Source organism: Eurypyga helias, unplaced genomic scaffold (assembly GCF_000690775.1).
Source record: "Eurypyga helias isolate BGI_N326 unplaced genomic scaffold, ASM69077v1 scaffold49735, whole genome shotgun sequence".
In the NCBI taxonomy this organism is placed as follows: Eukaryota; Metazoa; Chordata; class Aves; order Eurypygiformes; family Eurypygidae; genus Eurypyga; species Eurypyga helias.
The window spans coordinates 19,872-35,019 of NW_010254347.1; the positions used below are offsets into that span (position 1 = coordinate 19,872).

The following is a 15,148-nucleotide window of genomic DNA, read 5'->3' on the forward strand; positions in this document are numbered from 1 at the left end:
TTGAACATGATGACCTATGAATTCGGCACGTTGGATGCTGCTGGAATGAAAACTGCATTAGCAAACATAACGCCGAGTGTTACCCAACAGAAAAACCCAAAGCCAGGCCTTTTCCCTGGCTGCTGAGCGCAGGGCGAGGGAGGCAGCAGGGAGGCTGGCGCAGCACGACTGCCCTCTGAAGGGATGCTCCAGCATCTCTTTCAGCCTCCGCTGCCAGCACCTTCGTCCTTGAAGTGAGACAGAAAATCCCTTACTGGGTCTGCTGGGTGACTGAGTCCCGTGAAGCGCTTTCCCTGGGCTGAATGAACACAAGGCACAACAGTCGCAATGCTGCCCAAGGTCAGGCATGTTTCAGTCAGGGTTTGAAGAAATAACAGCATTTGACTTGATCACTCTGTTAAAATTCATTAAACCTGCTTAATTGACTGACAGTGATTAAGGTAAATAATTATAAAATTTAAGATCATGCTGACATTGGCTTAACCTGATGTCAACTCCAAATAAAAGCTCAGAATGAAGAGGTAACCAGTGCTTTTCACGTACTCACTGTTTCAGAAGATTCCCTGTAAGTTACACGCATCACCATAATCCTCTAACCCCCAGTAAATATCTTCTTGTGATAAAAAGGAGTTAAATGCAATAGCTTTGATAAGGCACAGATGAAAGAGCTGTTGTAACAGTACATGTCTTGTAGACGGTTCATTTATTGTTTACTTGGCATGTGAGGAGACATTAGGTGTAGGTAAAAATTATATAGCTAAACATTAGATAGCTCTGGGTCTAGTATTACATTTATACATTGAAACCACTGCCCCTACAAAGCACAGCAAGGAAATGACTTCAAGAACATGTATCTCAAATTCCTGTACTCTGAGTATGTGTTCAGCTGCTACAATGATTATGGGAACAAAAAACCTTACACCGTACAGTGGTTTCTCATTCCTCTTGAAAAGTGTATATTCAGTTGCGTATGTGAACAGTAATTGCCCTGCCCAGTAACACCCTGACCCTTCACGCCCTACATTACAGAGAGAGGATTGAAGCGAGAGCGCTACGGCCACCCTGCACACCCGTGCAGCAAAGGACGGCCTCCTCTTTGCCAAGGCTCCCTTGCACAACCTTCACAGCCCCTTTCCGTGGGTGCTGAGGGACCTGGTGCTGTTTCCTGGGGGGTTTAAAACCTCACCTCAGCCTGTCCCAGCTGCGGCACGCGGGGGGTGGTCCTGTTGCTGAGCGGCTGTTGGTTTCTCCAGCAGAGGATCAGCTGTTCCGCGCTGTGGAGGGCCAGGCCGCCTCTGATGAAGAGGAGGAGAAGTGGGCCGGGGACCAGCCATCCCAGGTGGACCAAATGAAGAACAAGCTCCCTTGTTGTGGCAGCGGGTAGGTTGCTGAGATTAACCCTGTCTGAGGCCTTCACAAAGATTATGTCGTGACCTGAAGGCACCGTGGCTTCAGTAAGGAGCAGTAACACCATACAGGAAAATCAGCAGGCACCTTTGCCTGTCCTTTGCAGCTCATGGGAAACAACCTGCTGGGTACTCCACCTCACCCTCATCAGTGCTGCCAGGACACAAATTTCTGACCTGTGCTGCCAAGTTTTGCAGGAAAAATGGCTTTTTCAAACATAAACCTTCATCACGAGGCTGCACTAGCATTTTTTTTTTTCTCTTAATGCATATGTAGATGCGATGAAAAAATGTGGAAAAAGCTGCTGTCTTACTTGGAGACCAATAGTGATGGCTACGGCACAGCCCCTGCGGAGCTCACCGAGAGGATCGCGCAGCTGACGGACCAGCTCGAGCTTAAAGGGCATGAAGTGAAGAAGCTGGAAACAAATATGGGAGAGGTAACAGGTGCTGAGCAGAGTGTGAGTTGGTTAGGTATCTCAAGGAGCTGCATTTATATCCATATGCATTTACATTTTATTCTGGCTGTTCTGCTCTTTGTTACTGATGCTTCTGACCGTGCCATTGGTTTGTCAGCTCAAACATCTCATGCTTTCCTGTACCACCCGCATTTCCAGTCTGGTTCCTACCTGCATCTCCGTTTATCTGGAGGATGAGAGATACAGTAGGTGCAGTCAGACACAGGCTCTTCAAATACGGACCTTTATGTACGCGGTTTGAGGCGTTTGCTGATGCTGTGTTTGGGATTGGTACCACTGCAGACCAACAAGCCGCACCTTAACTGCAGGGTTACTATCGGCAGCTTTCAGGGGTTCCTCAGCTGCAGATGAAACACTCCACATGGCCTAAGGCATCCAGCTCCTCTGGGAGCACAGATCCATCCCTCCAGCTGACTGAGGTGCAGGGGTTCACCGTTTCGGAATCCTTAAGAGGAAATCATCCAGTTTACTCTGGCTGGTTCTCAAGCTTGAGCAGCTGTATTTATAAATCAAAATATTAGTTCTTGGTCCTAGCAGCATGTTCAACTTCCCTTCGGCAGAGGTTATCACCACAGTAGTTAAACGCCTCACAGCAGTGCCCATGTGATCTCACTGCAAACTTCAGCCACTGACAGGCGTAGATGGAAATGCTACCAGCCTTTCTGTGAAACAAGAATAGTGCGTCACACGCATTGCTTTGGTCTGCGTTGTCTTAAGGGTTCACTCAACGCTTGTTGCGTCTTGTACGCCCCTTCTTTAAATGGAGTGCAGTGATTTCAGTAGTTCAGGAGGGATTGTATTAACCAGTGAACTATTCAAAGGAAGAGCAAAAAATTTGACTTCTTTACATGTTGCCATCCTTAGGTTTTTATCAGCGCTTCACATAACTTTCCCCCTTGACTAATTAAATGAGTTTACTTGTGAGGAAAAAATTGAAAAGCAGAATAAAAGAATAAGAATATTCAATGACAATTTATGCCTGTAACACTCCTCAGAGCATCGCAGAGTTCCTTCTACACTGCTGAACATGTGCCCACATGAAAAACGGCATTTATTCTTTAGCTTGCAGGAAGAACTACTGGCACAGGAACTACCTTCCTGGAGGTAGTGTCAGTTTTCTTCTTTCTTTTCCATTCAGAGGTACTCGTCTTCTCCCACAAGTACCATATCGCTTTCTTTTTAATCTCTGCTGATGGATATTAGTTCTGTGTACTTGTTCAGAAATGTGCCGTTATCGATAGATTAATGCAAAATTCCAGGGCAATAATGGAATCTGTTCCTCTTGATTTAAAGACAAGCAGGGAGGTGAATAAGACACAGTGCCAACTCCCTGGCACATGAAATTAAAATTGGTAGGATGAACCATTTTGAGCCTGTTAGAAATTTATTCTTCAAGCTTCCTACTTTTATTCTTCAAGCTTCCTACTTTTATTTAGCCAGTGTTTGTATCTTATGTGCAGTTTTAGCTGTTTCTTCAAGCTACAAAAAGGAAAAGAAATAAGGAATTCTTTTCAAAAAGGTGACTGTTCCTGTAATCAACACAAGCAAATTGAAGACTGAGAAATGCTCTCTCTCATCTGACTTGTAAACAAATATATTTGCTTAATAAATAAACCACCAAGAACACTTCCTCTGATCACATGACAAAACTACTTTATACATTGTTCTATTTACTTCTGTTTGGATCTGCTCAGTGCTGAAAATCAGACAAATAACAACAAACCAGGATGTAACAAACTCGGCAGGCAAGTGAAGAGCAACACTCAAATACCAATTGATTCTTGCTTCTGTCTAAGACACTAAAACCAGAGGATAAAAGAGTTCTGGAATGTGTCATGTCTAGGAAGTTCTGCGTTCCAACACCCGAACATTTAAAACCAGTTCCTACTGAAGACAGGGTGATAAAGGTGTTGGGACTGGGGTTAATAGATGGAGAAAACTTGAGTAAATTCTAAAAATAGTGTGATATGCTGCCAAGTGTCGTGGTGCAAAGAAATGCCAATGATTTTCTGTACAAGTTGGCATGCAAACTGTCAGCTTAATCAAAAAGACAATTAGTTTATGACCTGCCCTACAGGGTCAAATGAAAAGTTCATCCTAGTATCACGCACCTAATGGGAAGCAGCAGTTGCTTAGAGAAAAGCAATGAGAAACAGTGCAGAGGATTTTCCTCTTGGAATTACTCACCTGGTTCCCAAAGCACTAGGGACAGACACATCTTGAACTGGATGTTGCATGGAGTACCAGGTTTACTAGCCATTACTGGAGCTATTTACCATGAATTTACCTTTCTCTTTAAAGTTAGCCATGCTTTCAGTATCTCAGGGCAAGGACTCCCACATGCTAGTTAGAAAGGAACAGATTTTGAAGATTTGGTTTTGTTATTTTTAAATCTGCTGCCTGTACATCCACTATACCCTCATTTTTGTGCTTGGGAAACAGCAAATGATCTTTCTCTCATAATTGTACAGGCTTTTACCACCAGAAATACTGCCTTGGTTATCAGTATTCCTAGTCTGCCTCAGCTCTCCTGGTATAGAAACCCGTACTTAATTCTGTTACTCTGTTCTACTCTTCCATGTACTTTTCAAGCTCTATTACCCCTTTGGAATGAGAAGAACTGAAAATGTTCTCAGTATTCAAATGCAAGCGCTTCATGGCATAATCACAGTTTCTGGTTTGTCCCTCGTTTCTTTCCTGACAGCTCCTGGCATGTGTCCTTTTGAGCTCTGCTGACTGCTGAGCTGTGTTCAGATTACAGCTCCTCCGGATCTCCTCCTCGGGTGGCAGTCACCATGGCGGCATACATACGACATCGTGTACTTTTCCTTCTTGCTTTACTTTGCATTTCACACTGAATTTCATCTGATCTTTTATTGCCTGTAGCTAGTCAATATCATAAACTGCTGCTCTGATTCTTATCTAGTTTTGATTACCCCCCAAAAAATTATACTGAGAGCAAACTTGAACACTTTGACATTCACCTTTTTGAAAAACCCCACATTTATGAATACCCTGAACAGCTCAGGGCTTAACCCAGCTCCTTGTGAGACCCTACGGATTATCTGCCGTCACTGTGAGGTCTGTCACTTGGATGCTGGTCTGTCCCTCTGTGTCCTACCCCCATCTTTCAACCAGCTGCAAGTCTGTGGCAGGATCTGCACGACTGCCCTATGGCAGTTAGGGGGGAGGTTGAGTCTTTGGTGATGAATCTTATCAAAAGCTTTTTGCTGGTTCAAAATACACTCTATCAGCTGAACTAACATCGTTCATATGTATTCATAGACCCTTTCAAAGAAATCTAATAGAATCTTCTCTGTGTTTATCTATGTATTCACCAAGTCCCTTCTCCATTACAGTTCCTATCAATTTGCCTGACATAATTACTGATACTCTTGAGGCGATTTTCTGTTCCTCAGACCATCTCTGCAGCCTCTCTTCAAAACTGGTGCCACATTTGCCACCTTTCAGCCCTCTGAGGGTGCAATGATTTAAAAGATGAATTGCACAGCACGGTTCAGTGCTTGTAAAAATGGCTCTAATATGAGGACGTCCGTAACTTGTGTAGAAAATACAATAATTTTCTCTTAAAATACAATAATTCTCTCTTAAGGGATTTTTACATATTAATTATTCATTGTCCTAGATGTATTTGTACATACTACTCAGACCTCAGGTTTTCCCCATAGCAATCACCCCCTTTTACACAAGGGTTGGATATCAGTGGTTGACTTCTCAAAACTGGCATTTGGCAAAGTAGTATTTGCATTTCGCAAATGTGGCACAGAACCAAAATTGGGCTCTGCTGAGGGACCTTAACAAAGCCAAAAAAACTTCCATTTCTTTGAGCCCTGTGACTTTACTACTGACCATCCCCCTGCAGTAGCTAAGTCTGAAAGATAGGTTATGCTTAACTACCATCATTGTCATATTGCAAATGTTAAGGTAAGAACGGGTGCTAGATGTAACCTAGCTAGGGAAAACAATCTGGGAGAATGTTTTAATGGTACACTGAGCTGCTGTCTTCAAGCACAATAAGGCAAAAAACCTGCATACCCATACATATAAATGAAACAAAGGTATTGGGAAACTAGTGTCCTGATATTGCCAGGTGACTGTTAAGGTATAGCTGCCATGGAAAGCACTTCACTAGCTATAGCACAGGGAATGCAAACAAAAAGAGCTTTGTAGGAGCAGTCGAAAAGAGGAGGAGAAAGAGGCAGCAGCAGCAACGAATGCTATGTCCAAATACCACTAGTGTGCTCTCAGCTAAGCATATTGCCTGCGCCGTCTATACAAAGCAAGCAGCTGGTCGTGGCACTGGACAAGGATGGAGAGCTCAAGTGGCATGCGTACTACAGAGCAAAGTTTGTATCTCTCCTGTTCACGAGGGTAGGCGAGCCCCCCAGCGCAGCCCACAGCCTTTCGGTAACGGCCGCCGAGGAGAGAGGAGGCCCTGTGCAGCTTTCCAACAACGGCGGGCTTGCCAGCATGGCTAAAGCAGCAGCAAGTGATGTCAGGGGACCAGGGGCCTGACAAGGTGCAGGATAGATGGCGATGAATTTCCCTGAGCATCTGTCTAATGGCATATTGGGAAAGCCTATTTCACCCTTAAAAATAATGACCTTTTAACCTCTCTGTTATTTGATATGACACTGCTTTAGCTGTACAGGGGAATGCAAGTACTTCTCATGTGTGTTCAGTACGTGTCTGTGCCAGGTGATATTTACAGTGCAGAGGCAATCTGCAACATAATAAAGGAAACCACAAGTTTAATTCCATGAAGACCTCCCACAGCCTCTGGAGCATTTGTTCGGTCTCAGTTGGGCTGCTGCCACATTGGTGGTAACAGAGTGAGCTCTCCATACAGGAAAATGTTAGTACGTTCAACTACAAGGGCTGTTCAGACAGGGATGCTGAAGTCATCGTTTGGCAGGTGGACCAGGTGAAGTGATCCGGAGTTGTGCTGCTGTATAGCTCAGAGGAGCTGGAGCGCCTCACAGGGCAAAGTTCGTGGAGAGCTGATGGAACAAGCTGAATTCCCTCTGAGGGGGGAATAAGCACCAGCTAATACATACTTGTAGCACTGGCAGAAACTGAGATGGCCTTCTAGAAGGCTTAGTGTGGATCAGGGGTTGTTTACTTTTTTCACTCTGATGACCTTGTGTTCTAGGGAACTGAAGTTCCTTCCCATCTATTAAAATTCATTAGGATACAAATTTCCACCAAAAAAATAGTGTGCATGTTAAGGCCTTCAGCTTTTCTAGTTCAACTCTCTTTAGTTATTTATAAAACTGCAATAGAGATAAAAGATGACAGCAGAAAGGGAATAACAGAGCCAGTGAACCTGGCATTTACCCCATGTGGTTTTGCTTCTCAGTGTAATATCAATAAATATGTTTAGATTTGTGTTTGCAACAAGAAATTGCAAGAAAATGTAATATTTCAGATGTTGGGCACAGCAATCATTGAGAAATAAGTTTACTTTTAGTAATTAACCTGAAATCTGTCAGTGCTCTCCAAGGTGAAAAATTACTATTTAAGTGGCATGCTTTTTAGGCTCTTTTTAGCAACTTGGCCATGTATCTGCTTGGGTCTGTGACAAGCAAAGGTATTTCCTTTTGCAAATGGTGTGGCAGCTTTGTAGTTCAAAACATGTCACGTTGCAGTGAAGCAAAAGCCATATTCCAAATCCTAACCGTGTTTTTTCACTGGGAGTTCTTAGACAATCGACACGCCAGCTCAGCTCTGGAGGAGACCTCTCCAGCCCGAGTTCTGTAGTGCGAAGTCTTGTTGAGTCTGGACTGGCAGCAAACCAGTGCTTCACCAAGTAAGCATGCCAGTGTTTTGCAGAACAAAGATCTTGATTTTTTTTTTTCTTAAGACACTTTCTTTTTTTCCAACCAAAATACTTAGGTTAGCAACTACCCTTTTGTTTCACTGAACATTCAGGTGATTGACACATAGGACTTGCAAGGCAAAAATCCGATCGCGTTGGTGAGGGCACACAAGAGGGTTATGCTTCATAGAGGATGACAGGAATGCAGAAGATTAGAGAACTGACATGGTGACGCTGGTACTTAAAATTGCTGAACGATCTGCTTACATCCAGTGCGGAATGAACCGCCGTTACGTGAAAGAGCAGAGCACGCATCTCCTAGCAACTGTTGCTTCTTCCCTTTATGTGGTACGGTAAAGAAATGTACTTGCTTTCAAAATGATCTTCTGGAGGGACCTGACATTTCCCAGAAAAGGGGAAAGATTAGCTTTACAGTTATTGGGCAAGAAAGTGAAAAGCTCCCGTGCTTTTAATTTCCTGTGTCATTGTCCAGATGAAAGGCCCATTGCTAGGTGAACGGCAGCAAAAGGCGGAGGAGACCGAACTGCTGAAGGTGGAGCTGCAGATGTTGGAGACTGAGAGAGTTAGGCTGTCACTGGTGGAAGAAAAGCTCGTGGATGTTTTACAGCTTCTTCAACAACTTCGAGACTTGGTATGGCATGAAAGCAGTCTAGAGACTTGAAACTGGGTTTAGACTGTCCCTTCCAAACTAAAAAGGATGTCATACCTCCTGTTGTGTAGAAAGTCCTTTACACCAAGAAATCTTTGCACATGTGCTTGCCCTGGGAACTGCCTGGTGATTGCAGAAAACTTCTAGACCTCTATGGCTGACTTTCTAAAATAGGCCTGGAGATGCCCTGGGATCTAGATCTTCAAGCTCTCATTTATCCTCTGTGCTGGTTTTCACAGGACAGAGTTAATTTTCTTCACAGAGGTTGCTATGAGGATATGCTTTGGATTTGCCCCCCACACCCCCAGCGCGCTGCTTGTAGTGAGAAAGTTGGGAACACAGGTGCAGTATCAGAAACTGGAAAAGACCTTGAATTGGTGCAAGCATCAACTAAAAAACACCTTATCAGTCCTATTATCAGCGCAAATCTAAAACAGCTCATACCAGCCACTGTGAATAAAATTAACTCTGCCCTGACTAAAACCAGCACATCTTCTAAACAAAATCTCAGAGAAAACAAGGAAAACACACTGCTAGTAATCAGAAAGATTCTAGGAGATTGTTTTTCCTCCTAGAAAAGGACCTTTGTTTAACTGCATCCTACAGTGGTGCTGGGTTAGCATTAAAGGGATAAAACTCCTTCCTATATACCAAGAAGGTATGTTTTGTGAGAAGTTTCTTACCCAATTAATAATCTAAACATGGATTTATAAAAGCTGATGTAATGGCATCCCAGAAATACGTGGCCAGTATGGCAGTTTGGTCCTTTAGAAAATAAGTTTAAATTGCCTGCTTGGGAACGATACTGGCAAGGGCTGGCCAAAAGACGGGGGAATTGGATCATCTGCAGAACATGGAGTACATTGGGAGCTGGATAGCACTGCTAGGAGCTAATTTCTTTGATAATTACTTTGATAAGGGTTCTCCTTAAATTTTAGCAAAGCTCTACCTAATCTCTGTGAGGTGATAATGCTTCCTCATATGATCACTTCACTTTGTTTGAAGCACACTCATGTTGCACTGATGACTCTGGGGAACAAGTCCAATATCTCAAAATTTGGTGACTTATTTGAGCACTTGACATGGATATTCCACTTTCATATTGCAAGTCTGACAAATGCATCAATAACAATCCAGTGAAGGATGAAACTAGTAAAAACTCTGACTGGCGACAAACATCTTAAACCTTCTTTGTCAAGACTTCAACATGTCATTCACTGGTCAGTTGTATTATTGCAAATAATTTCTGCTTAGCAGACAATCCATCACAGTGTGCCATATCTCAGTGGTAATAGCACTTAATGCTAATCATTGCTGGAAACATGCCACCACGTGCTGCCAACTCCCACAGCACCAATACAAGCTGCAAATGAACAAGATAACTCACAGCATTCCCAGCTGAGCTTAGCAAGGATCCCCTAAATCCCTGATGGGAGATACTTCAGACAAAAGAAAGCTTATTCTTCAGAAACTGCGGGTTTGGGTGTACTTCCCCAGCATATTTACATCCATGCTGTAAACACCCCAAGCATCTCATTTGCAGCAGAATCTGCTATAAAGCAATGACTGTCCAAAGGCAAGTCTGCGCTCTGTTAGGACTATTAAAACCTCACACGGTGTTGCAGAGGTCATGTGTGACCCCAGCCTCACTGCAAACTGCTTTCCACTCTGCCCCAGTCCCCACTGGGGCACAACGGCAGAAGGCAGATGACCGGCAAGGCCCAGCGTTGCCTGGGCAGCTGGCAGGTACATCGTCTTTCGTCCAGAATAGCTTCCATCCATTTTCACTTCTTGAAGTTTTAACCAGAACAACCTGTCCCTGCAGATCCACGGGCTCTAAGTGCTCATTAAACTGATTGCAAGACCATTGCCCAGAAAGCGTGCATTAGTGTCTCGACAGCAAATTAGGAGAGCTTGTTTTTCCAGACACATTATGTAATGTCCCAACAGGTTTCTAATGTAAAACTACCACTGAAAAGACCATTCAAATCCGAAGTAGTTTTCACAGTCCTCTCACGTTGGCTAATGTCTATTACATCTCAGTATATAACTAACAGTGGGCCTGCCATGACACATACAATCTCTTCTAATGTGTTTATACCTAAAATGATTCCCAAGGATTCCTAGAACAGCTGGGTCTCAGCAGCCTCTTCCTGAGATCACACCGCAAAATCTGTCCGTTCACCTTTCAGCTCAGGCCTAGCAGAGGGCTCAACAAGCTTTTGTTGCGCATGGCCTGCTTACGCCCCGTGCCATCTAGGTTTGTCTAGGCACACACTCTGGAAAATTCTGGGGTTTGCCACTGAATAACTGCTATTTGTCTTTCTATAGCCATACTAAGGAACTGCAGCCCTCCACAAACTGCTGTTATCTGAGCAGTATCTGAGATCAAATGCTTGGAAATGTGGCCAATATCAGGATTCGGTTTCATTTTGTTTTAATTTTCAAATGCAAATCCACTGTGCACAGGTTTTGTTACGTACATTTAAGCTGGTGAAGGACATATTTGTGCCATAATATTATTTTGTTTTTTAAAGAACATATCTAAGCGAGCCTTGGGGAAAATCTTGCTGAGCACTTTGGAATCCTGCCGTGACCCCCAACCTGGTAAGAAAATAAATCACATATAAAGACCAAGAAGCATGAAAAGTGTCCTTTTGGGAAAAACACTAGATAATGAACAGATGAGTAGGAAAAAAATATTTCAAATGCTGGGGGACAGGCTAGGCAGAAAGAAGTACTAGGCAAGAAGATTACCTGTAGAAAGTGATGCTTCCCAGTCTGTGACACATCAGACAGGAACACAGCCAGGGTTCTTTTAACCAAATTTTAATTAGAACTTGGCCTCAGGGGAACAGTTCAGTATCCCACTAATGTCTGTAGGGCTTCATTGATAGGAGAAAATGGAAGACATGGCCAAGTATGTAAGAGACCTATTTATCAGGTTTGCTATCCCACTGTGTGTTGTATTCCTCTGCTGCAACACAAGTAAGTATACCAGAGTATTTCTGTAGACAAACCGGGGCAAACCTGCAGTCCTCTAATAATAGCCTTTTGTGTTCCTCTTCTGAAAATTAAACTTGCAAACTCCTCTCCCCTGACAATGGCCTGGTGTGCCAGAGCTGCCTTTGTAGGAACCATACAGGGATCACAGCCTGGGGGTTTAGGTTTGATTACTTTGTTCCTATTAGCTTGAACTTACCTTCAAGAAATTAGCATCCTGTTCCAAGCCTAAGAACATGGCTTGGAGGTGCTTTTAGTAGGCAGGCAGTAGTCAAAGACAAGATTATAAAAGACCTGAGGGTTTAATTTTGGAGAATATTATTAACAGTGATTTAGGGAGAATAACACACAACCCATTCTGGGTTTTGCAGTTTCAAAGCCTTGTTATTACCAGTGTCCAGTGAGTCAGGGCGCAGGCAGCGCTGAGCTAAGCTGTGCTGTTCCAGCACGGCTGCAGAGGAAGCAGAGAAAAGAGGGCAAAGACAGACCTTTGTTGGCTCCTGGACACCAACACAGAGAGAACTATACTGAGCTCTCACCAGGTATTCTCCTGGCGAGAACAAGAGAAGAGGAGATCAGTATCCACAGCACACAAGCATCCAGAAGGTACTGCTACTTACCCTGCACAGGAACACTGACTCCAAGGGATGGTGCTGAAACAAAGTCCCTCCCTCTGTACTGGCAGCACAGCTCTGCTCCCTAAAATGACACCAACCAGTGAAGTAACCTTGTGAAGCTCTCTGTCCCTTCTGCATCACCTTTGCCATCAACGGCTCATCCCTGCTTTCGATTTTCTGGCTGTGCACTTGATATGACTTAAGCTGCTTTCTTTGTCATCAAACATCTTCCTCCTCTTCGACAAGGCTAAGGATGGATGGACTAGCAACTCTTCACTGTGCTATGAAATAGCCTTTGTTCACAAAAGTATGCAAGAACTCAGTGAACGAGCAGTGAATGAAGCAAGAGAACCAGTAGACAAAACAGTCCTTGAACCCAGCTCCACTCCCATTTTTATAGGGACAGGAATTCATTATTTGGTCTCAAAATTGAGACAATTTATGTTAATTACCTGAAATCACACTTACAAAGAAGAGAACTTGTGTTATGATTGTTAAACTGCAACTCTGTCTTTGTTCAAATTATAACATTTGCCATTTTCTTTTAAAAGGAAAAGCTCACCTGTTTGAAGTCCTAGACACTCTTTACCACGAGCTGTCGGCCTGTGAACTCTTACACAGCCAGCCTCTGGAGAAGGCACAGCGTCGCCAGTCCCTGTCCAACCCTCTGGTCATATCGTGCTGACCTACGCCCGCACAACCAGCCGAACAACGGCCTCCTTCGTTCCAAGACGTGATGGAGGGATATGATTTGTCCATGTAGTACAATAATTCAGCCATGACATTGAGGATATGCTGCTGCTGGGAAGAGCGCCTGTTCCCCAGCTAACGGCAGAGCCCTCCCTTACCTGAAGGAGGATTCCCACGATGTGACGTAGCAATGTCCATCTCTGATGGCCCTGTAACTGCACTGGTTAACCAAATAAAGACAGTTCCAAACACACTGACTTGACCTGTCCAGTTTTACAGCCCTGGTCGCACACTGGCTGGGCAGAGTTTCTAGCTTTTGGGATAGCTCAGTTCAAAAGCAAAAGGCCGCCTACGTTATCGCTGGCAAGCGAACCGCTTCTTTAACAGACAAGTGACAAAATGACCGTATTATGAACCTACACACCAGGGTATGCCAGCCGTGCAAGTTTTAAGGGCTCGTGTATAAAATGTGATTGTGTCTGTGATTCAAGTACTCACCTTATTTAACACTGTAGATAGATTTATTACTGCTCTGCTGAACTTCATAGTTGCAATTATAGAGATGCCTGAGAAAGCTACAACAGTCTTTCCCAAAAAAAACATTAAAAGTTACATTTAACTTCTTGAAAGAGGTACAAAGGAATCTTGTTCCCAGGCTCTCAGGGCAAGGAAGGGCTGCAAAATTCACTCTGCAGCAGCTGCTGTTGTCACATTAGCAACCAACACGTGCAGTACACAACTGTGTTCTCTCACTTCATTTCCCTCAGTGCAACTGCGGGACACAACACTAGCCCCTCTTGCAGACAAATGAGTGCAAAATGCTGGGCCTACTCACAGTGCCATGTAGCATTTTAATCAGCAATAAAATAATTCCTGGGGGGCAAAAATAAAAAGATAGGTTGCTTCCAAGATGCTTTTGCTGTTTCGTTCAACTCCCAAACACAGAAGCTAACGAAGCAGGGTTCTTAAACGGCCCAACTGGATTTATGTTATTAAAAAAGGCACTGTAGGTCTGTTAAGAATGTGAAATGGTTTTCCTGAGATAATGCCAGCAGTGAAATAAGACCATTCAATTCAGAACTGTGCATGTATTGATTTTTCCCATGAAAATGGTTTTCATACAGGAATAAGGTCTGTAGCACAAGGCAATTTGGGAAACAAGAAGATTTCTCTTTCTATTCATAATACACTGTATAGCTTACACACACCTGTGCTACATCACTTAGCGTTTAGAGCCCTGTTGGTGGCAAAAATTTGAGATAGATACTTCAATTTCATTTTGGAGGAGAAAAAAAAAGGTGTTTTGCAAACAGTGAAACAAATTCTGTTCACTGGTGTTTTACCTATTTTTTTCTTTTCTGGTTAGACAGAGGAAGATTTTAAGAATAAGTATATACTTGTAGTGTAGATCTTTCATAAAGATAAATTAGAGAGGACTATATACAGTCCTCTCTAATTTATGCAATATTCACCCTGTAAGAACAAGAACTATACTAACGCAATGCTAAGCATAACATACTGTTACTTAATATATACTAAATTATGTGCTAATGCTATATACTACAAAACTATACACTGAAAGAGCCACAGATAAAAATCAAATAGAGCAAAAGTAAGTTCCCTGCTTGCGTTCATTTTCTAAAAAAACAAGAGCAAGTATCAGCTTATGCTTTGTGCAGCTCTCTTACACTTTCCCAGGAACATGTACAAAGAGATAAAATGCCAGTGAATCAGTCAATAAGCATGATCTCTGTGTATAGTTAGCAGAAGAGACACTTCAGAAATAGGATTACAATGCAAGTACGCGTCTGATTATGGATACCCTCATGCACTCCAGGATTCTTTTATCATTTGGATTAATATCACTTACTGTACCCACTCTCTCTCTACACACACATATATGTGTGCTTGTATTATGTATACTTAACGTCTACCTTAAGATTGCTAGGCTAGTTGTATACTTTTAGCACCTTTTTCACCACTAAGTTTCTATTTTACTTTCTGATATATTTCTAGAAATCTAGATTTAAGTGAACTGATGTCCCAATGCCAAAATGGGAGAGGAGCAATATAATGAGAGTGTGTATTGCACAGCTTATCCAAGTACCAGCTGAGCTGTAATTAGAGACTAGAAAATGTCACTGGAAACCTAGACTGGTGTTAAGGAAGTTGCAAATGGTTGAGATAGCTTTTGTGAATAAATAAATAGCATTTAATTGATATAAGAAACAGCAAAATTGTATCTTGCTAAATTAGCTTCAAATACATTTTTATTTCTTTAAGAAATACCTAGATCAGAATAATTTTTGATACATCGGAATATGCTGATTAATCTATTAACAATAAAAGTTAGTTATTTTAATTCCAAAAATCAGTCAATATGGAGCAAGTTCCATAAGAATCTGTTCTTCAGGATGGATCAAGAAACAGTCCTCAGTCAAATT

At 42.8% G+C, this 15,148-nt stretch overlaps 1 protein-coding gene across 1 annotated transcript in view; it reads left to right on the top strand.

Annotated features, from left to right (window-relative positions):
- The window catches only part of EFCC1 (EF-hand and coiled-coil domain containing 1), a gene marked incomplete at its 5' end in the record, with an annotated part of 14,903 nt that extends 2,204 nt beyond the window's left edge, over window positions 1-12,699 (top strand). The window contains 5 exons of the mRNA XM_010152934.1: window positions 1,257-1,380; window positions 1,684-1,846; window positions 8,218-8,376; window positions 10,932-11,001; window positions 12,566-12,699. Coding sequence (XP_010151236.1) covers window positions 1,257-1,380; window positions 1,684-1,846; window positions 8,218-8,376; window positions 10,932-11,001; window positions 12,566-12,699 — 650 coding nt within the window. The remainder of the gene's footprint in view (window positions 1-1,256; window positions 1,381-1,683; window positions 1,847-8,217; window positions 8,377-10,931; window positions 11,002-12,565) is intronic.
- Window positions 12,700-15,148: the final 2,449 nt, after the last annotated feature.